Below are 24,943 nucleotides of genomic sequence, written 5' to 3' on the forward strand. Positions count from 1 at the left end.
GTTAGTATTGCGATGTCACAAAGTGCGATATGGAGACCGTGGACATAAACATGGCCAGTCAATCCAAATAGAGAGGAACTCCGACCAAAAACCTCAAGTTGGTGGAGAAGAAGCTGACCCAAGAAGCTACAAAAACAAGAAATATGAAATGCGTGAACCAGCAAACCAGGATATATGCATTTGACCTCTGGAACAGAAACTGTCATTCCCGGATCACTCTCTCCAGCCACAGACATCAATGCTGCAACTGGGATACTACTCATGGTCAACCTTGATTGATGGAGGCCTATTAGATGTATTAGTGGGTCAAGGGATATGGTCTCTGTTGTTGGAACTGTGAATGGCTCAGGATTATGGTTACAGCAGCATTGGATCGTCCAGTATGATTGGCCTCAATTTGAGATCTGGTCAACTCAGCAGATGGAGCTGGCTTGACCGATCCATGGTGATGGCTGAACCACGTATAAGTACAAGTTTAATGATGACTTCTCGAAGTGAAAATTGGATGCTCTTGTGAATTACAAGGCTATCAAAAGTAAACACAAGCAAAGGATATCAGAAAATCTGTATTGCCTGTGAGGCAATACAGATTTTCTGATATCCTTTGTGTTTACTTTTCCTGGGGTTGATCTAGTGTTTACTTTTGACAGCCTTGTAATTCTTGCTTTCCTGATTTTTTTTCCTTTAATCCTCACATTCCACTAACAATGTTTCTGACAAAGAGGAGAGAATTGCCGTTTTCCGGGTTGATATTTATCTATATAACATTTATCATTGGCTAGTTTTTGACCTTGAAGTGGTATATGTGTGTGTTGTTTTGGTAAAATGATTTTTCAATTATATTTCACTTTTTGTATATACCAATCCTTTTTGTTTAGAAGCTCGATATTAAATAAAACAGAGCTTATATAAAAGAATAACAGTATAGTTATATTCCAAGTGCTAAATATTTTTCATGCAAAACAGTTCCTCCAGCATGTTACAATATTTGTACATTTTTGTACAGGTCCCTTTCCTTATATAGAAACAAACGGTTATTATTATGTCAATACTGTCTCTTTTCATGCATATACTCTTCAGAAAAATTAGAAGCTGTTTTGCATAAAAAAAATAAATTTTTGAATCTTAGAATGTAACTATACTGTTATTCTTTATATATTGTAACATAATCCTTAAAATAGATCATGTGCTTTAAAAAGGAAACTAAATTTAGTTTTAGATTGACAAAGAATGTATCTTTTTTTTTTTGTTGTTTGTTCATTTTGCCTCGGCGACAATCAGAGAGAGAGAAAGAGAGGCCGAACCTACAACGAGAGAAAGAGAGAGGAGGAGAGAATTGAGGAAGACGTTTAGCAGACCCCCAACACCACCTCCATCCCTTAAGAATGAGTCGGCAAGTTGACAAGTCATCAGGTCAACACACTTTCTGACCCCTTTTAGTTCCGGATACCAAGCGAACAAAGCAGAGGGACAGGTGAAGTAGGGAGAAGAGAGAGAGAAAAAAAAGAGACATTTTTGTGAAGATTCATGGCAGAGCCGCCGTGCCAAGTGGATGTGGAAAAATCCCATCTGGACAGCGAAAGAGAAATGAAAGCGAACTGACATCGTCGAAGGAGATAATGTCTGGGAAAACCCCATCCCAACAGCGGAAAAGGAGTAATGTCAACAATGATAATACAGGGAATACGACGAACTTTACAAACCAACATTTGATTTGTCGACTAGCATAGAGACAGACGTTAAAGATACATTTTTTTGAACCAACCGTCCGAAACGAAAGAAAAAAGAAAACTAAAAAACTGTAAGTCTCTTCTCGTTATATCTCTCTCTCGTGCGTTGAATTAGCGAGTCCTTTATTTTTATTTTTTTTTTTGTTATCTATCGATATATTTTTTGTCGGCATTTTTAGATATTAGAGTAAGATATCACTTCCACAGTTTCATGATTTTTTTTTTTTTTTCAAATTCCCCCTCCCCCAGTTTATTTTTGTAATAAAATTAATTTAAACTTTACAACTTGTGCTCGTGCTTTCATTGCTTTCATACGTTGTTCATCAATTTTACATTTTCCCGGTTTCGAAAGAGTCTCCCCATTCTGTCTTGTTCATCAAGATATATCGAACCCAGGGGACATTGTTTCACATGTATTTGATTTGTATTTTGTAAATTTTTATTTTTTTAATATTTTTTTGTTTCCATTCATAATAATATATAAAAGACTATACATCTGTCTGTCTGTCTCCATATTTTCAAACTCTATCTCTTCCAGCGCTAAGGGTCTCAAATGATTGGATTTTTTATGGATCGTTCTTTTGAGTCTTTAGCCGATTTAAAATAATTTTTAAGGGGTCAAAAATAGGTAAAAATTTAAAAATCGTTATACATTTTGTACATTCATCATAGTTTATTTTTAATTTTTAATCAGCTCATATAAATCTCACGTTGGTACAGAGGTAATGTCACCAGCTTTGAATGCTACAATTTTGCTTTCAGTTTCGATTCTAGCTGATGGCACCTAAAATACATTTTTTTATTTTTTCTACTTTTGAAATCGCAACTCTAATAATATATTTAAGCATATTTTACGTCTGGGTAAAGCCCCCCCCCCTCCTGTGCTAGTGTGTGATATATATATATATATATATATATATATATATATATTTCTTAGCTCCTTATATCAAGTGACTTCATGCCTTATCTGGAGCGATTTCCACAAAAAGGTATTGATGTAGATATGTGCTAACAATTAATTCTAAAAATAAAAATACTTTAATTAAGTTTAGTTGTAATTTTAATTTTTTGTTCTTTTGTTTCTCTACCAGAAAAAAATTACGATGAACAAACATTGGAGCAGCAGCGCCATATTGAGCAGGAGGTAAGTTATCATTTTTTTACTTTTCCGCAAATCAGCTTAGAGTACAAAAACAAGGTGCAAGCGAAAGTCTTGAATTTAATACTGCACTGGCTATGAAACACCCATTTTTTATCCCATCAACGCAGTTTTACATCTTTACGTTTAACAAATACTTTCAATGGAATGTGCTCTGACGAGCTTAATGCACTTGTACACTCTCGACATAAATACCCTGGCCAACTTAACTAGCAGCAAAATCCTGCCCCATCACTGTAGAGGTCCACAGTGTCTACACTAATAGCTGTTCTCCTCGGACTGCTTGCTTTTGAAATTACCTTCCCGTTTCTCTGACTGTACAAACACAGAAATTTAAATGTAATGTGAACAAACATCTTGCTACACAAGTCCTTACTTAGGATGCCCCCTATAAATCTAGACCTAATCACAGTAACAAAATGCCTTGTTTGGAATAAAGCTAAGCTAACTGTAGCTGAGAGTGACCCAAAGACTCCCTTTTTATTAACTGCTACACAAAAGTGGGGAAAGGTGCACTTTATTTCCAGGACAACTCCACTTGCCTTTTAATCCTTCCCTTTTAATTCTGAGCATTTACATTTAGCAATAGTAAAAGTGTTTGGTAATGGGCTCGGAGACAGGGGTTCAATCCTTGGTCTGGTCATAGCAAAGACTTTAAAAACAACTTTCACTTTTATTTTATGCAAAATCACATTACTCTTTGAAAAGAAAAGTACAAAATGACAGAAGACTCATTTCAACAGCTAACATATTGAATCTTCTTAATATGATTTATAGCATAGAGATCAGGTTAAATTTTTTGTTAATAAGTAAAACATTCAATAAAATCCAATCTAGTGGAATGGGGACAAAAATGGATGGTCACATTCAATGCTGCCAGGACTAAGCTTGTTACCTTCAATAATTATAACCACCAATAGTTATGCCTAAAGATACATTACCTGAAAGTACTTCTTTCAAACTCCTCGGCTTAACATTCACGGGGAACATGAGTTGGAACAGATACATTGAGAGCATTGCCAGGGCGCTGCGAGGAAGGCGGGCTCTCTCTACCGTGTTAGAAAATTACTTATGCCTGAAAATATCCTGTATACCTACAAGGTCACCATCCACCCATGTATGGAATATTGTTGTCACATTTGGGCTGGTGCACCTGCTACCAGCCTCTCGCTCTTGGAAAGGATTCAAAAGAGAGCCGCCAACCTGATAGGTCCTGAACTGTCATCTAAGCTTCAACCTCTGTCCCATCGACATAATCTTTCATCTTTCTGCCTGTTCTACAAGTATTTTAATGGTGGATGCTCTGACGAACTACAAGCCCTTGTACCCCCTCGATGGAAATACTCTTGACAAACCCGACAATCAGCAAAATCCCACCCCTACACAGTAGAAATCCCTAAATGTAAAAAGACCTTCTACTCTAATAGTTTCTTCCCCAGAACTGCTAGACTCTGGAACTCCCTTCCAGGTTCTTGTTTTCTCAACTGTACTGACATGCAGAAGTTCAAGTGTAATTTGAACAGACATCTTGCTGCTCGACTCCCTACATAATATCCCTTACTACTTATGTCCCTGATAGTAGCTCCCTACATCAAAGTGGCACTGTGCGTTGTTTGGGGTGAAATTTGAATAATAAAACAAACAATAAAATGTTTTAAACTTTGTAAAAACAAAAAGAATTTTAAGTTTCTTTTGTATTTAATTCACTAAACTTTTCAACTTGATTTTTTTTATTTTTTTAAATTTTTTGTTAAAGACAAAAACAAAACAAAAAAACCTTCTATTAAGCCCACCATATTGACAAGTGACCCTATTTTTAAGATGTTTGGTTGGTTTTATGACATCAAACCTTTTCGGGTTATCTAATACAGAATCTAATTATTTTTATAAAAAAAAAAAATGTTATGCGTCGAATATTTATTCATGGTGTTTAGTTTGTTTTGTTTAATTTTTTCTAAAGGAAAGTTGTTGTTTTGACTTTGCAGAACATGATTGAGTTTTGTAGAGAGAAAACAAAGCAAACAATAACATCAATGTTTGATGCATTTTAGGCCAAGAAGCTGGTATCTTCAGACAACCTAATCGAATAACATCAGATTTTTTTTTTAAAGATAGGACAATCTCCATGTGCGGAGAGATATACAATCTCACTAAATCATAAAAACACTAAAAATTTCTTTCATGTGAAAGTGAAAATACAGTATAGTTAAAAAGCTCCCTCCCCATGTCAAGTATGGCTTTCTAAATAACAGTATTTCAGCACCGTCTTTAAACGGCACAAATATTAATAAATCACCTGTCACTAAAAGTAGTATAACTTGAAGTAACACAAAAAAAAAAAAAATGAAGAATTGTACATTTATATAGAAAAATGGTTCAGTTTTGTTTACATCCAATTTAACCCACTCCACCCCAACAAAAAACAAAAAAAAAACGAAATATCGCAGGTTAAAATGTACGTTTTTAGTTGTACATTTTTTTTTTACTTGTACATGAATCGGTTGGTCATATCATGTGACCTAGCTTAGGATTGGCGAACTGATCAAAATATCAAACAACCACTAGAATTGCTGTAAAATTTGAGTTGTTACCAGGCTTCTTGGTTCAAGGGGAATAATTCTAATCTAAACAAAATAATCTCTCCAAAGAGAGATAACTCTGCTCATCCCCCCCCCCCACGCCAATAAACAAGCTATTTAGTTCTTAGTATACTTGTGATTAGTTTTTCACCTAATTTATAAAGGTCTTTTCATTCCTGGATAATGTCGGGTGTCTCTACTAGACCAATAAAAACGTATGCATTTTTGGTAGAAATGTTTGGTACTTCTACAGAATTTGAACGAATTTTTTTTTTTTTTTTTTTTTTTTTTTTTTATAACCCTAACCCAATCCTAACGTAAGTTTTAGATTTAGTTTGTCAAAAGTTGGTTTAGTTCGATTGAAATTTCTGCAGGTCCAACAAACGTTTTATCATTGAAGGTCAAAACTATGGCTCTTGATAACAAAAAAATCTTAATTTAAATAAAAAATTAAAAAAAAAAAAATCCTGACCAGCAGAAGTACCCCCAAAAAAGTAGCACCATCATGCAAATTGTTCTCTGCATTGTAGTTATCTCGTATCATCTTTATAATATGCATTTCATATTCATACTTACATTATCACCTTTCACCCACTTTTAAAAATACGATTGTTAGATCTCCATCAATGATTAATCTGATGTTGCTAAGGTAAATAACTCTGACTTGAATCATTTTTTAAATTAGTTTATTTTTCAAATTATTTTATCCCATCAATCAAAACGGTACAATTCTTAATAAATACATTAAAAAAAAAGACATTCGTTTTATTAAGTTGAACAATATTTAGCTAATAATTTTTTTTTATAGTAAAAAGTTGAAAGAAAAAAATAAAAAAAAAAACGAATGTATTTTTAGTAGAAATAACTTCTACAGAATTTGAACGAAACTCTTAAAATTTTTTTTTTTTTTTTATATAACCCTAACCTAATCCTAACAAGTTTTATATTTAGTTTGTCGAATGTTTGGTTTGGTTCAATTGAAATTTCTGCAGGTCTAACAAACGTTTTATCATTGAAGATCAAAGCTATGGCTGTTGATTACAAAGAATCTTCATTCGAATAAAGATAAAAAAAAAAAATAAATAAATCCAATCAATTCTGACTTGAATCATTTTAAAATAAATTTTTCCCAAATCAAATTATTGCTTCAATCAAAACGGTACAATTCTTGATATACATGTTTAAAAAAAAAATGGCATTCGTTTTATTAAGTTGAACAATATTTAGCTAAGAATTATTTTTTTATACTGAAAAGATACTCAATAATTATAATTAAAAAAAAAAAAAGAATTAAATTGCTACAATAGATATATGCATTCTATTTATTTAAAAATATTTAATTGACAATGACAATCATTTTTATGGACAAAGTCATTTTTTTTTTTTTTTAATTGACTCTCACAGACATTTATTTCAAATGGAATATTATGAACAGTAAACTAAACAGTTTGATGTAAAATTCACTGGAATTTTCAACGGATCCTGCTTTTTTCATTATTTCTCATTTTGACGTTTTTGAATTTTTGAGATGAGGATTGATTTCAATCAATTGTAAAAAGTGATATTCTCCTGAAGGTTCAAGGTTCAATCCTCAGTGTGGGCGACCGAAAAATACAATTGTGAATTAATTAGGACCTCTATCCAGTCATGGCTGACGGAACAAGAGCACGCTACCCCCATGAAGGTTCCGCTCGAAATTCTGTCCAAATTCCCAAGTTTGACAGAAACATTCCCGAGTTCGAAAAGATACACTTGAAGAAGGTTGGAGGTTACATCGACCGAAACATTGTGAAAATCACACTCAAGATGAGAACAGTAGTCCGATGAATACAAATTTCTCATTTTCCTTCATCAGGTATTAAATCCGTTAATCTCTACGTAGAATTTACTCAGAATATCTCTTAATAAACACCATTATTCAATAAGCTATGGGTCCAATAGTATAAGATGCATTAAGTGGAGAGAATAATAATGGACAAATAATTGAGTGCAGCAACAAATCTGTGCAACTGTTCTAAACATTGAGATGATGACATCTTAGGAAGTCATTTTACATCGGGTTTTGCATGACTTTTTGAAGTTGAAACTATTTCTGCTCAGCTCTTCTAACCCTCTTTCTCTCAAATCTATTATCACATTCTGTTTTTTTTTTTAGCCTTCCTTTGCCAACTGGCGCTGCCATTTTTTTTCTTTTTTTTTAAATTTTTTTTCTTTTTTTCTTAATTTTTCTTTTTTTCTTAATTTTTTTTCTTTTTTTCTTAATTTTTTTTCTTTTTTTCTTAATTTTTTTTCTTTTTTTCTTAATTTTTTTTCTTTTTTTCTTAATTTTTTTCTTTTTTCTTTTTTTTCTTTCTTTTTTTCTTTTCTTCTTCTTTTTTTTTTTTTTTTTTTTTTTTTCAAAGATGCCACACCAGAAAAGTCTCCTGTTCTGCATAGATCTCTGTGAATGCCTCTGTTCAGTCTTAAAAGACAAAAGATACCCCCTGTAGGGGTAGCTGCGCATGTAATTGTGAGGCAAGAGTTGCAATCTCCAACCACACCTCTCCTGAATCGGCACTGCTTGAGTCCAGTGGCAAGGAGAAGTCTATGCTGGGGAGATAAGCAGAGAACTCTCTAAACTGTCCTGATTTAGTCTTAGTCTGACATTATCAAAACTAAGCCCATCTTTAAGACTTATATTATTACACATCCATTCTCAAATCATTTCTATCCATACAACGTATGTTTTCAATTCCGACTGACCAGGTTTCACTTCTATACATCATCACATTGCATAGATGCTTTCTTCAATCGACAGTGGAAACGCTCTGCTGATTAGTAATAGTAGAAGTTTCCTGAGCTTACTCCGTCTATTCCTAACGCTAGCAATCACATTAGCACCACTTCCTCCCTGTCCTCCGATAGTATGACCAACATAATAAGATTTCTGAACAAACTTAATAACATCATTATTTAAACTACTTTTTCCACATTGGAGTTCTCATCCATCTCCATTATATTACATTTCTTGTATTGTTTATTTCTTTGGTCAAGTTGAGCCAGTTTCCTCCCAAACAAGTACAGTATTTATGACCATTGCAACCCACTTTTGCTGACTTTTTTTTAACTAAATCACATAATATTATTTAATCGTCTGAGCTCCAATCTCTGGTCGGCTTTCGCCAATATTTCACAATAAACACCTGTCTAGCTGAAACCACTGTCAATAATTTTCCCCACTCTTTATCTGTGCCTAAATCAAAGCGTGGATTCCATGAACAAAGCTTCTTTCTTAGAACTGCGTGCCTGTGGAACTCTGTTCCGTTTGTTTGTTTCCTACCTGACTACAACTTGGATGTCTTCAAACCCAACATAAACAAATTCCTGATGAACCGCCCCCTTAAGTAAGACACTTTATCAAATCTCCATTACTAATGATTACTACGATATTATCCCATTGATTACTGTACATGCAATAACCCTTATCCCCAAGTGGCTTCCGGGCCTTGATAAGTGGTGACTACCATGAAAAAAAAAAAAATAAAATAATGGAATTCGTTATTGAGATGAGTAATTTGTATTATTTATTCATTTATTTATTGCGGACTATTATCCTCATCTTAGAGACTTAGTTGGCCAAAAACGTGGTGAACGACAACAACTATGAAAGGCAGTGATTGAAAATATTCTGCTCAAGTTCGGAATGCAAGATTGTAAGCCACGTTCAACTCCCGTCGAAATGGACATAAATAAAAATATAGGGACCGAAACAAAATCCATAGATAATCGAATATACACGGAAATGGTAGGGAGCTTCATCTACTTGATGAGACTCCCTACCATTTCCGTGTATATTCGATTATGGATTTTGTTTATATTTTTATTTATGTCCATTACGACGGGAGTTGAACACCACTTACAATCTTGCATTCTGAACTTGAGCAGAATTTTTGCAATGTTTTTTTTTTTTAATTTTTTTTTTTTTTTTTTATTTATTACATTTTCACCCCAAACAAGGCACATTGTCACTTTGGTGTAGGGGGCTACTATCAGGGGAAACATCTACTGGGGTACTATGTAGGGATTAGGGCAGCGAGATGTTGGTTCACGTTGCACTTGAACTTATGCATGTCAGTACAGTTGGGGAAGCAGTGACCTGGAATGGAATTCCAAAGTCTAGCAGTTCTGGGGAAGAAACTACTGGAGTAGAAAGATCTTTTACATCTAGGGATCTCTACAGTGTGGGGATGGGATTTTGCAGCTTGTCGGGTCTGTCGAGGGTGTTCACGTCGTGGGGGCACAAGTGCTTGCAGTTCTTCAGAGCATTCACCATTATAATACTTGTAGAACAGGCAGAGGGATGCAACGTTTCGACGATGGGACAGAGGCTGAAGTTTAGATGCCAGTTTAGGGCCTATCAGATTTGCGACTCTCTTTTGAACCCTGTCAAGGAGCGAGAGACTAGTAGCCGATGCACCGGCCCAAATATGACAGCAATACTCCATACATGGGCGAATAGTGGCCTTATAGAGGTACAGGATACTTTCGGGTGTTAAAAGTTTTCTAGCACGGTAGAGAGAGCCCACCTTCCTTGCAGCGGCCCTGGCAATGCCCTCGATGTAATTGTTCCAACTCATGTTTCCTGTGAACGTTAGGCCAAGGAGCTTGAGAGACGTACTCTCAGATAAAGAGTCGTTGGCCATTGCTATAGGTGGTAGAGAAGGTTTCTTGTAATTATTGAATGAAACCAGTTTTGTCTTGGTGGCATTGAACGTTACCATCCATTTTTGTCCCCATTCCACTACTGATTGGAGGTCATCCTCTAGTGTTTCTGCCATTACTTTAGATATATGTTCGTTTGTTTTCCTGTCGTGCCTGCTATAGAGTGTGGTGTCATCAGCATATATACCCATCTCAGAGGCAATCTTGTCGGGGAGGTCATTTATGAATATCAGGAACAGCAGAGGTCCAAGGATAGATCCTTGGGGCACTCCCGCATTTATATCATATTGTTTAGATGTACGACCGTCGAGGACAACCTGGATTTTTCTCTTATTTAAGAAGGATTTAATTATGTTAAGTATTCTACCAGTGATACCGTAAGATCTAATCTTCCTAAGGAGACCCTCATGCCATACCCTGTCAAAAGCCTTAGATATATCTAGAGCTACCGCTCTGCCCTCTCCCGCTTTGTCCAGTGAATGGTATATGCGTTCAGAGATTACAGTGAGGATGTCTGCCGTGGAACGGGCTTGTCTAAATCCATATTGATGGTCGGTCAGAAGTTTAGCATCTGTAAGGTGCTGGACTAGAGCATGGTTAATTAAGGTCTCAAATATTTTGGCAAAAAGTGGGAGGAGATGGGTCAGTTCTTTCGCCAGAATTCTTGTCGTGATTGGTTCATATTTTCTGTGCAGGCTGCAATTAAACAAGCTGCGAATATCAAATTTGGCCAAAATAAATCAAAATTGATATACCCCAATGGAACTGTATTTGACATTAAAGAAAATGGCCGACTATATTATTTAAAAAGTATGGTTCCCTCAAAAACTGCCTGTCACGACTTGAAAACCTGCCATAAAATTCTAGGACACTGCAATACAGCTGATATTAAAAAATTCCCAAATGTAGTCGAAGGCATGAAAATAATACCTTCAGACGATCTCCCAAATTGTGATATGTGTGCACAGGGGAAAATGACAAAATATATAAACCGAACGCCAGACAAAAAATCTACGAAAATTCTCTCACTTGTGCATTGTGACTTAGCAGGTTCGATCAGCCTGATGGGGAGAAATAATCTAAGGTACGTTTTGAACTTTATTGATGATTTTTCTAGTTTAATTATAGTTTATTTTCTAAAAAACAAATCCGCCACTATCCTGGCCACTAAGAAATATTTAGCTGATATTGCCCCGTACGGTTCAGTAAAATGTATTTGCTCAGACAATGGGACTGAATTTACTAGTAAAGACTTTGAACTTCTATATTAATTAACCACCATATTAAACACGAGAAATCAGTGCTGTATTCCCCCTTCCAAAATGGCGCCGCTGAAAGGGCATGGCGAACCCGTTTTGAGATGACAAGATGCCTACTTATCGAATCGAAATTAGCGCATAGTTTATGGACGTACGCTTTAATGGCAGTAGCATATATCAGAAATAGATCGTTCAATAAGAGGCTATGAAAAACGCCGTATGAAGCGTTTTGCGGTGTAAAACCTAAAATGAATAGAATGCATCTATTTGGTTCTGATTGTTTTGCATTTATAGAAAATACTAGTAAACTAAATACTAAAAGCGAAAAAGGTACTTTCGTAGGTTACGATAAAAACAGTCTGGCATATTTAATCTACTTTCCAGCCCAAAATGCCATAAAAAGGGTTAGATGTGTAAAATTCAATGATACAGTAAATTTAGAAAATGGCAATCCAATGGATGAAAAACGGGAAATATTACCTAGCATCTTAATCGATCGCAATGAAAATATTAATAACGACGATAATTACAGTAGAACTTCTGACAAAAATATTAACTAGACACGTCGATACCCAATAAGGGAGCGAAAAAGACCAGACTTCTTACAAATTACAAAGATACAAGATTATGCCGTAGATTACTGTTACTCGTTGAACAGCGGACCAGAAAGTTATAATGAGGCGATTAATTCAGAAAATCATCAAGAATGGGAACAAGCTATGATATCCGAATTGAAAGCTTTATCTGAAAATAACACATACAAAATAGTGGCAAAACCAGCAGATAAAAATATAATTTCTTCACGCTGGGGTTTTTCAAAAAAAAAAAAATGACATCTTTTGGCAGTAAAACTTTTAAAGCAAGATTTGTTGCAAAAGGTTTTTCACAAATTTCTGGAGTGGAATATTTTGCAACATTTTCACCAACGACAAATTTAACAACAATTAGAATTTTATTACAACTTGCCGCTCAATACAATTTAAAAATACATCAAATGAATGTAAAAAAAATGCTTATTTAAATGCTCCGATTGATTGTGAAAACTACATTTACCCTCCAGAGGGATTTAAAATGAAAAATAAAAACTGGATGTGGAAATGAAATAAATCGTTATATGGACTAAAACAAAATGCACACAATTGGAATTTAACACTCCATAATTATTTAATAGAACAGGAATTCAAACAATGTCCCGTAGACGTGTGCATGTATACCAAAAATGTAGGTAATAAATTGTTGATTTTGTTTTTTTGGGTTGACGATATATTACTTGCCTCAAACTGTGACAACACTTTAAAAGATGTTAAAAATGAATTAAATAAAAAATTTAAAATTGCCGATCTTGGACGACTGTCATGGTTCCTCCGTATAAAATTTACCTGTGAAAATGAAACTATAACTATGAACCAATCACGATACATTGAAAAAAAATCTGCTCAAGTTCGGAATGCAAGATTGTAAGCCGCGTTCAACTCCTGTCGAAATGGACATAAATAAAAATATAGGGACCGAAACAAAATCCATAGATAATCGCATATACAGGGAAATGGTAGGGAACCTCATCTACTTGATGACCGCAACAAGGCCTGACATATGTTACACTGTAACAAAGCTATCTCAAAACTTAGCGAAACTGACAATTAAAGACCTTAATCATGCAAAACAAATTCTTTGTTACCTAAAAGGAACCAAGGAACAATCTTTAATATTTAAAAAGTCACTTTTCAAAACCTTTTCTTCGTAAATTTCCTATTTTTCAGATAATTCTTTTCTGTATCTTTTTTTTTTTTTTTTTTTTTTTTTTTTTTGCAAACATTTGTTAAAAAACAAAAATTCACAAATATACATTTTTTTTTTTTTTTTTTTTTTTTTTTTGCAAACATTTGTTAAAAAAACAAAAATTCGCCAAAAAAAAGATACAAAAAAGAATTATTTGACAAATAGGAAATTTACAAAGAAAAGCTTTTAACAAGTGACTTTTTTTTTTTTTTTTTTTTTTTTTTTTTTTTTTTTGTTAACAAAAACTGGAAACATTGTTAGGTATTAGTTGGATGATTTGGTTAGTAAGGTAGAAATGGTCGCAGTTTAACGTCGTGCCCGGGACAATTTACAATTTTTTTTTTTTTTTTTGTGTGATTTTGACTGTTCATGCTTCTTTTTTTGGGTTTCTGAAAAGAGATTTATTCATAATTAGATTCCAAAAAGTTTGGTTATAAAATGTCTTAATTTTATTCTTTTTATAGGTTTAGTGAAAATGTCGGCTATATTGTTTTAGACTGTCAAAAACTGGATCTATGATCTTGGAAAACTAAAAAGCAACAAATTGTTGCCCTTTCTACTTGTGAAGCAGAATATGTGGCTCTTACTCATTCCGTGCAGGAGGCAATTTTTCTGAACACCCTTCTAAAATCTATTTTAAAACCAGATCTAAGTAAAAAAACCTATAGTAATTAATTGTGATAATCAGAGCAGTATCTTATTAGCAAATAATTCTATGATTCATCAAAGGTCGAAGCATATTGATATCACATATCATTTTATAAGGGATGAAATAAGGAAAAAATCTATTACTCTTACTTATGTGAGGTCTGAATATAATATAGCCGACATTTTCACTAAACCTATAAAAAGAATAAAATTAAGACATTTTATAACCAAACTTTTTGGAATCTAATCTCTATATAAATAAAATGAACTCATTTTTTCCCGTGGGATTTTGACCTTAATAGGATTAAAAATCAAGATATTTCATGCAAATACATTATGCACAAACGGCAGAACAATATCTGAGGTTTGTTATAGGCTTATTAGTTCTCAAATTCCTCGATAATCTTAGATTTCTATACTTTTTCTGCTGAGAAGTCACGGCCAAAATCGGTTAAGATCAATGGAAGTGGTAAAATATTTTCTCTCTAATAAATTCCTCCTCCCCCTGCCACCACTTAACACCGTTTGGAGATCGTTCACAAGGAACAGTTGAGAAGAGAACACCGGTTTGGCTTCGTAGTTCTATCATGTCAAGTTATTTAAAATCACTAAACTAAGCTGCAGAGCTCTGTGGCGTAGTGGTTAGGGTGCTGGACAATTCACATTATATTTTCACGTTCGCGCCGACCTACCATAGTGTTTTTTTTTTTTTTTTTTCCTAAACAACTGGAATGGACTTTTCTTGGTGGCCGAACTGTTAACGTTGCAGATGTTTTTTTTTTTGTTTTGTTTTTTTTTTTTCACACTTTATTTTCCTACTTTTACTCATGACTCCGGGTTTGATCCTTCCTACTTACCTACCATAACATTTTTTTAAACTCCTCCTCCTCCCCCCCGTCCCGGAAACAAACACTCGGGCAACGCCGGGTACCCCCGCTAGTTATGAATAAATCTCTTTTCAGAAACCCAAAAAGAGAAGCATGAACAGTCAAAATCACATGAAAAAAAAAAAAAATTGTAAATTGTCCCAGGCACGACATTTTTGCACCAATTGGCTAAAACCCAAATATAAAGTTTCACATGGGTTCAAATACCCTATATATGAAGTTTCATATCTGTAGACCAAAAACTGACAAAGGAGTTTGGTAGGCAAAAATTTTTAAACAAATATATGCGCGTACATAAATATATATAAAAAGAATATTTCGTTTAATTTTTACGCAAATATTACGCAAGTATAAATCATGTAGAATATCTGCATGAATATAATTACACGTAATAGTTTATGATCATCCCACAAGAAAACCGAAAAAAAACAAAGTTATAGGGAATTAAAATGAATGCTTAAAAGAATCTGCAAATTAGCTAGATCTTTTGCTAGTGAATGCAATTCCACGACCCATATATAAGAAAGTTGTATTTTCTTTTGAAATAAATAGAAAAAAGGGTTTTTAATATGAATATCAATACACACAAATGAAAAACGAATTTATAGGAGTGTATATATATATATTTTTTTTTTTAATATGAATATCAATACACAAAAAATAACAAATTTATAGGAGTAACTTTTGGTGTACACCATTTTTATTAATAAATATATTCATAAGTTTTCCCATTTTAATTTTGAACTGCCATATTTCACTTTCATCACGACGGAATTCCACTGCGCTTGTGTATGGAGTGCTTAAAAGTACAGCAAAAAGTGATGACTAAAGCATTTTTTCTTTTTACTAATAAATGCCAATAAAATATGTATCAAGTGCGCTTGAAAGCCAAATCACAACGTAATATTAGAAAAACAAACATTTTACTTGTTTAAAATTTATAACAAATATATTTCAGAGCTAAGCTCCATCCTCAGTATGTTGGGTTTTTTTTTTTACCTTTTTCTCTTTTTTCTTTTTTTGCCATCTTATAAAGTTGGAAAAACAAGTCTGTAAAGAGCCGTGTGTTGTATTTTGAAATGTTGAAACTGTGCGTAGGCACTATTACATTGTGATTTGGCTTTCAAGCGCACTTGATGCGTATTTTATTCAAATTAAATCAACGTTTCTATATGGAACTCACACCCTTGACATTATTCTCGCGTTGCCTACGCACTGTTTCAACATTTCAAAATACAACCGCTGGGATACAATATGCGGATCTTCAGATTAAATCAATGTTTCTATATAGATTGGTTGGTTGTTTGTTTTTGTTTTACGGCATATCAAACCCTTTTCAGATTATTTAATGACGAATCCAGTGATTTTGAAGAAAAATTTTTTAATAGAATGTGTTTTTTTTTTTTTTTTTGTTTTGTTTTTTTGTCCAAGTCGATTTCTATTTAACCTATACTTGGGACCCTAACAAGTACTACCACTCCGGGTCAGAGTGGACCTGGGAGCAATGGCAATTGAGGAGTGATTCCACACTCCCTAAAGCTGTCAAACTGGGGCCTCACCATTGGATATAGTTTAAGGTCATATCCAGGACCTTCTATATGGAACTCCCATCCTTGGCGTTAATAAATGCTAATTGTTGCCATGTTTTTTGTATTATATAAATGAATTCAAGTGTTTATTTTTTTCAAAAGTATTCATAAATTTTTCTTTTCTCCTGTCCGCAGGTTGCCAGTTCTCAAGCTCTCGTGAGTGAACGACTGTCACTCAATCTACTAATCAAAGATTATTCTATGGAAGATGGTATATATCAGGAAAAAATACAGGTGAACATTAATTTGTTTCAAATGTGAAATTTCCCGTTTCTTGTTTTTCTCCCCATCTCTTTTTTTTTTGCAAGAGAATATCTAAACTAAATTTCATATTTTTCATGTTAATGTAAACCAAAAATGTAATAATATTTAAAATACATGTAATAATAGAAAAATGCGAGCATGAAAAGTAATACGGTTAAGCTTAAACATGGAAAAGTAAAGGACTAGTTGTTAAAACTGGACAAGAAAAGGACAAAATATTCTAGTAAAAAATATAATAAATTTATAACTTAAAATATTGCAGCATTAAGAATTGATTATATAATGTTATAAATTGAATTTAAAAAAAAAATTCTTAATGCTGCAATATTTTAAGTCATAAATTTATTATATTTTGTTACTAGAATATCTTGTCCTTTTCTTTTCCAGTTTTAATAACTAGTCTTTTACTTTTTCATGTTTAAGCTTAACCATATTACTTTTCATGCTCGCAGTTTTCTATTGTAATCCATGATTTTTCCAGGCTTCCAGTAAATTCACTTGTTCTTTGTTTAATTTCAGTCTTATTTTTTTGTCCCCATAACATACACATATGTAATAGCAATGTACGGCACTCGTCTGCTTTCAATAAAATCCTCCAATTATCTCCCTTTTATTATTTAATTCTCTCTGTTTCACGTGTTACATTTCGCGAGAGTGTTGAATTGGTAGCATCAGTAGTCGCTGAAGCGATGTGGTTGCTATGAAAACCAGTCATGAAAAATGTCGCTCACCTAGTTACGTTTTTTTTTATGAGTATGAACACCATCATAACTTTTGTTTTACAGAACAGAAATTATAAAATTTTTTTTTCACAATATAACTGAGAAGGTGATCTATAAACTGTAATAATTGTTTAAAATTTGGTCAAGAAATGAGTGAGCGGTGAAACTTTAAAGCAGTTCTAAATGACTAAAACTTGTCACTATGTCTGGTATTAAAAATTCAGGTGATTCGTCATCTTCCTCTCAATAAAGACTAATCAGTCTCCTGGGTGTCATGAGCAAGTTGCTGGAATCTGAGAAGTAGTCAACCACCTCAGTGAAAAAACCTCCTCAGTGACATGCAATATGGTTTCCATTCTGCTAGATCTACTGCAGATGTGCTTATAGTTATATTTTATAGGATTAGCGAATCTCTTGACAGAAGCTTCCTTTCTAGGGTAAGTAATTGCTCTTGACATATCAAAGGCCTTTGATAGACTATGGCATAAAGGTCTACTCCACCGGATCTCTGGCTATGGTAAAGCTGGAAATGTCTTCTCAATTATTAAATCATTTCTCTCTGATAGGTTCATAAGAGTAATAGTTGATGGGCGGAAATAAGAAGCTTACAGTATTAATGCTGAAGTCCCTTAGGGGCCCATTCTGGGCTCAACTCTCTTCCCAATCTACATCAATGATCTCTCAAATCGCATCCTAAGATCATTCGTAGACATTTATGCTAACGTCACTAATATCTATGCCAACAGTTCAAAGGCCAGAAACGATCAAGTTGCCTCTGATTCTCTCTACTTTAATCTTGAGCACGTGGTGCAATGAGAAAGAGGTTAATTTTAATGCATCTAAAACCAAGCTTCTATCTTTACATCATCAATGCTCTGATCCCCGTCTGGTGTCACTTGAAATGAAAAGTGAACACACATTTACTGTATATTATTGTTTTTTTTTTTTTTGTTTTGTTTTTTTTCTTGTTCAGGAAACTAATTTTTTGCGCTATCCAGAAAAATATCAACTTTATCAAAACATTTATTGATTCAATATATTTCTCATTTTGTGGAATTTTCACAGATCCTGCTGGTTCTTTATTATTTTGCTTAACCATAAATAATTTATCCACATCGTCTTATTATGTGTTTCTATTTTTTCAATGAATGTAATGATACTCAGTTTATATAACTTTTCCGATTTTGATGAGAAATAAGGAGCGACTCCTTGACAGCTTCCTTTTCTCATGATATCAATCTTAGTCCAACTGCGCCATAGCACGTTAATGAATGTCATAACTTTGTGATTGTCTGCATGCTGTTTTTACCCAAAGTCATTGCTAGATTCAAACATTGTCAATTGCATGGTCTCAGTCAGTGCTGCGACAGAAGAATTTTTCCTCCAGATAAATTTAGTTTAAAACAAGTTGATTTTCTGTGGACATTACGGAGAAACTCGTTTTCTTTTACGGAACAACAGACTTCCAAATGGGAATCCTTAACCTGACAAAGTCAACACAAAAGTCCAACTAAACAAAATCCATTCGCTAAGAACCCCATCTGAGAAGCACACAAAACTTAACTGACTGTGAGGCACTCAGAAAACCAACTAACTAACCTCTCCTGCCCATTTGCTGGAGACTTTTTAACCTATTAAAAACTGGCAAAAGTTATAGTTCATTAATGCTTTATGCCAAATTGATGGTTGAATATGGTTAAATTTGTGCTCACTTTTGCATTAACTACTAATCCCTAACTGCATTGAATGGATACCATAATACTTAGTTTTTTGCACCTTATCCTAACAAAGATCTGTACAAAATTCCAGTCTGATCATCTCAGTAGTTTTGTAGAAAAAAATGGAATGGACAGATAGATAGACAAAGAGAAATCTAATATAGATGTTCTGATCACTTGTGATATATCACCCAACATCTACGTTTAAATAATGATATATCACCCAACATCTACGTTTAAATAATGATATATCACCCAACATCTACGTTTAAATAATGATATATCACCCAACATCTACGTTTAAATAATGATATCTCACCTAACGTTTAAATAATGATATATCACCTAACGTTTAAATAATGATATATCACCTAACGTTTAAATAATGATCAGCTTATCTATAAACATAAAAAAAAAACCCCAACTATTTTCTTAGAGTTCCGTGTCTGGACAGCCATTAAATTTGGAAAACCGCTAGTTGGTCATAACTACAAGCACGAAACTTTGTATCTGTAGAAGCATTACTTTTTTTCAGGTAGGCAAATCAAATTTTGGGTGGTCAAAACTTCAAATCTATATATAAAGTGTTTGTGTGTGTGTGTACAACTCTCCTACAGCCCACATCACTCGACCGATCATGACCAAACCTGGCATGATGATGGTCCCCCACCTAGGGATGGTGCACACCATTTTTTCAAGATTATGGTCAAGGTAATAGCCTATGTATATATACTCTCCTACAGCCTACACCACTGGACCAATCATGACTAAACCTAGGAATGATGCACACTATTGTTCAAGGTCAAAGGTAAGGACTTTGTTAGTTAGACACCTTTCCAATTTCTTGTGTTGTTTCTCTGCTGAAAAAAAAAAAACAAAACAAAAAAATACAACTGTCTGGTTCCCAGGATACCTGGACAGCTATTAAACTTAGAAGATCCTGGTTGAGTCCTAACCACAAAAGAAAACCTCATGTCTGTAGAATCATTACTAAAATTTATTTTATACATGTATCTTATTTGTTTTCATTTATTATTTATATCTACTTATTTTTTGTATTTATTTTTTATTTTTTTAAAGGATCTCAGATCTCGATACAGAGATATTCGAAAAACCCGAGGAGATGGAAACTGCTTTTATAGAGCTTTTGGGTTTGCATATTTAGAAAGACTTTTACATGATAAATCTGATATACCACGGTAAGTAATCTCTTTCTTTTTTTTTTTTTTTTTTTTTTTTTTTTATACATTTTTCTTGACTAGAGCTACACACAAACGGTATGTGTGTGTAATATATATATATATATATATATATATATATATATATATATTGTCTTGGAAGTTTCTTTAAAACCTTTAAAAGTATTAAAAAAAAAAATGTCTCTCCTGGGAAAATTATTTTGTCAGTAAGTCAATTAATTTCCTGCATCGCTGAATAGTTTTATTTACATGAACAAACGATAGTACCAATGTTCTTAGAGAGATAAATATATATATATGAATGCTCATTCTTTGATGATATATATATATATATATATATATATATATATATATATATATAGCGCATAAGCTATCTGAGGAGACTTTTAGAAAATAAAACTGTTAATTTCTTGTAACAAAACAAACAAATATGATATTAATGTACGTTTTATTCGGTATATATCATCCTTTGGTTTCGAGCACCGACTCCTTCGAAATATAGTTACTGGGTGTATACTGTCCCCAGGATGCGTTTGTTTAGAAACATACGATCCTTAAACAGTTAGCATTAAACGCGTACTAGCAATCAAAACTCTGAAGACAGGAAATCCCATAAACAGGTTTATTGAAAGTAGATACGGTAAAAAACTGAAAGAAACAAAAGAACTTTGTTCAGAATACAAAGAGAAAAAGTCCCGAACGAAGTTATAAAAGGGCTGAATCGGGAAGTCTTATGTGTAAGGAAATTAACAACAGCTAGGAATAAGGGGCCGAACACGTGGATAAAGAAAATAAACAAAGTTTGTAGTTAAACTGAAATAATACAAAAAAAATAACATTAAGGTATTAAAGTGTCTTTAAGAAGGGGATAATACAATGTTTCTTACCGGAGATGCCTTAAAACGGTGAAGGATAATAGGAGATGAAAAACCAAGCAATGTGGTTAGAGCTGAGTTAGGGGACAAAACACCGGTCCATTTGCCGGTGTCGAGTCAGGGGAAACTCTATAAGAAAAATGTCTGGCCAAGGGAGATAACTGTTTAAGGGACAAAACTGAGAGACATAATCGGGTGTGTAAGGTATCTGAAGACACCTTTTAAACACTTTTAGAAAAACAGAAAATAAAATACTTAAATCGTTGAAATTTACAATTTCTTGTAAAAAAAACAAACAAATATGATATTACTGTACGTTTTATTCTGTATATATTCTTTAGTTTTTATCGTTGACTTAATTCAAGTTCAAAAAGCAACTGCAGGTGATCTTTATGTCTTTTCATTTAATTAGTTATAGTTGTATCGGCTATGGGATCTTCTGAAAGCAAAAATAAAAAACATTAATTAGATTTTAGAGTTACTGTAATGATTCGGGACCAGTTAATAAGGCTTTATTTATCTAGAATCACTATGGCTGACTGGGATAGCTTCTGTACATTTATATCTGATCTACTTCTGCATTCCATGTTTAAAAAGGATGTGTCCTCCATAGTATCAAACCTGACCGAATGGTTAATTGTGGGCATAGGCCGATTCATACCACCCAAAAAATTCCAGCAAAAACCAAACAGCCAGCCATGGTTCTCCCCAGAATGTGCTGCTGCCATTGTGCACAGAAATCACTTTTTCCATAGCTACCAACATAATAGTTGCACTGAGACTAAAGCTGCTTTTAGGACTTCCAGCAACCACTGTAAAGGAGTAATAAAAAATGCAAGAGAGCTATATGCTCAGTCCGTTAAATCCAAAGTAGCTGAGCAGCGGCTTGGTTCCCACCAGTTTTGGCAAATAGCAAACAGAATCCTGAACAGAAGCGTGCGTTCTATCCCAACCATGATCAATGGATCTGAGGTCATCTCGTCAGCATCAGACAAGGCCAAACTATTTGCCAAAAACTTTGCAGCTAATTCTATCCTATGCGATGAAGGCCGTCAACTCCCCATATTTCCTCCTATAACAGACAACACACTATGCAACATACAAATATCTGTGCGTGAGGTCGCCAAGCTAATCAAGAACCTTGATTCCAGTAAAGCAACTGGCTCTGACGGCATTCCAATTATAGTGTTAAAAAAGCTTCAACCAGAACTTGCCCCCCCCCCTCATACTTACAAAACTGTTTAAGCGTTGCCTTAAGGAGAAGTGCTTTCCAACACCCTGGAAAATCTCATCAGTATGCTGTGTATTTAAGAATTCAGGTGATAAGTCATCTCCCTCTCAGTACAGACCAATAAGTCTCCTGTGTGTCATGAGTAAGTTGTTGGAATCCATATTAAATAAAGTAGTAGTCAACCACCTCAGCAGAAACAACCTTCTTAGTGACATGCAATATGGTTTCCGTTCTGCCAGATCTACAGCAGATGTGCTAACGATTATATCTCATAGGATTAGTGGATCTCTCGACAAAGGCTTCCTTTCTAGGGCAATTGCTCTTGGCATATTAAAGGCCTTCGATAAGGTATGGCATACAGGCCTACTTCACAAAATTTCCAGCTACGGTATAACTGGAAATGTTTTCTCAATCATTAAATTATTTCTCTCTGATATGCTCATAAAAGTAGTGGTTGATGGGCAGAAATCAGAGGCTCACAGTATTGATGCTGGAGTCCCTCAGAGGTCCATCCTGATCTACATCAATGATCTCCCAAAACACATACTTAAATCATTCGTTGATATCTATGCTGATGACACAACCATCTATGGCAACACCTCAAAGGCCGTAAATGACAAAGTTTTCTCTGATTCTCTCTCCTCTGATCTTGAGCGTGTGGTACAGTGGGGGAAGAGGTGGCTGGTTACTTTTAATGCATCTAAAACCAAGCTTCTATCTTTACGTCATCAATGCTCTGATCCCCATCTAGCATCAATTGAAATGGATAGTTCTCGTCTAGGGGAGGCTCCATGTTTTGATAAGCTTCTGGGATTGACCTTACATCAAGTCTGTTGCCAAGGTTGCTGGAAAAATGGTATGATCCTTCTACCACTCCAGAAGATATCTCACTACTGATGCAATTCTCTATTTATATAAAAGCCAAGTATGTCCAAGGATGGAGTACTGCTGCCACATCTGGGTAGGAGCTGCTAAAAACAGCCTATCCTGCCTTGACAGAGTGCAAAATAGACTTTGTGGCCTAGTGGAGGATGCCCTTTTCTCTTCCCTGCAGCCTCTCTCCCACAGAAGAGACGTAACAAGCCTGTCTTTGTTTTATCGTTATTTCCATGGCAAGTGCTCATCTGAGCTCCAATCTCTGGTCTCTCCTCGCCAATCTTTCACGAAAAACACCCGTCTAGCTGAAACCACTGTCAATAATTTTCCCCATTCTTTATTTGTGTCTAAATCAAAACGTAGATTCCATGAAAAAAAGCTTCTTTTTTAGAACCGCACGCCTATGGAACTCTCTGCCGCTTGCTTGTTTCCCACCTGACTACAACTTGGATGTCTTAAAGTCCAACATAAACAAATTTCTGATAAACCGCCCCCTTAAGTAAAATACTCTATCAAATCTCCATTACTAACGATTACTACGATATTATCCCATTGACTACTGTACACGCAATAATCCTTATCCCCGAGTGGCTTCCAGGCCTTGATGAGTGGTAACTACCATGTAAAAAAAAAAAAAAATCACAACTATCTATGCTGAAATAAAAGAATGAAAAATTGCTAATATTTTACACCAAGTAACAATGCTAATATAACATTTACCTAAAGTGGAAAAACTCTTAAAGAGCATTAAAATTGATAGATAACATCGGTTCTTTCAAATGGCTGTAGGGTTGAGCAGGCCTTGATTTTTAGCTATAAGGTTTTGGATCTTAAATTTCTTATAAATAATGTTTGTAGGTGTGTGTTGAGCAAAAAAAAAAAAAAAAAAAAATGATATTTTCGCTGTTGATATCACCAAACCGGAAGTGGCAAAGGATTAAATTAAGGCTAGTTGAAAAGAGAGGATGGCTTTCGAAAATAATGGTGAAAAAAGCGACCCCCCTCCTTGTAGAAAAGTGCCTAGCTGAGGGTGAAGGAGTGAATGTTTTTGGCCAATTTTTTGATATTTGTTGTCTGATCGATCGAGCTTCAAAACGATACGGATCTCTTGAAAATCCGTTGCCTCTCCCCAAAGTTTTAGGCAGACATACATACATTTAAACAGGCAGGTGAGATTTATATTATAGACTAGCAGGGAGTACACGGAGTTGACCGGAGGTGTGTGTGCTCGGGGGGTGGGGGGTGTTAATCAAAACATAAGAATAAACAAAGTAAATATTTAAAAAAAAAAAAACTAACGTAAGGCAAACAAACGATGTTAAATGTAAAAATGGGAAAAACAAAAAAAGAAAACGCGAAAAAGAAAATAGAAAAATGTACGTTAAAACTTTTTTAAAAAAATCTGAAAAATAAAAACCAAAAAAAAAACACTGGCTTAAATAACCCTGTTTCAATATTAAAATTTAAAAAATCGAACAAAAAGACCTCACACCACGATTCGAACCCAAAAACTTTAGATAATGAGGCTGCGCTCTAAGCACCTGAGCTAAGACGACGTCGACGAAAGTGTGTCGGTTTTTCAAATATTTAAACTAAATCATGTTCCGACGTCGTATGACGCAAAGCGTAGAAGCGAACTTGTCATGAGAGGACGGTTTTTGCTGACCCCTCCCTGTAGAAAACTGATGATTTTAGGGTGAAGGAATTAATGTTTTTGGGCAATTTTT

General features: G+C 34.3%; 1 protein-coding gene across 1 annotated transcript in view; it reads left to right on the forward strand.

Moving 5' to 3' along the window:
* LOC145260622 (ubiquitin thioesterase OTUB1-like) overlaps nucleotides 1-24,943 on the forward strand; it is a 53,209-nt gene that overhangs the window by 6,744 nt on the left and 21,522 nt on the right. The window contains exons 2-4 of the mRNA XM_080118933.1: nucleotides 2,822-2,874; nucleotides 16,467-16,565; nucleotides 20,116-20,234. Of these exons, the coding sequence (XP_079975059.1) occupies nucleotides 2,822-2,874; nucleotides 16,467-16,565; nucleotides 20,116-20,234 (271 nt within the window). The remainder of the gene's footprint in view (nucleotides 1-2,821; nucleotides 2,875-16,466; nucleotides 16,566-20,115; nucleotides 20,235-24,943) is intronic.

Source organism: Euprymna scolopes, chromosome 36 (genome assembly GCF_053919585.1).
Source record: "Euprymna scolopes isolate OS-2025 chromosome 36, ASM5391958v1, whole genome shotgun sequence".
Taxonomy (NCBI): Eukaryota; Metazoa; Mollusca; class Cephalopoda; order Sepiida; family Sepiolidae; genus Euprymna; species Euprymna scolopes.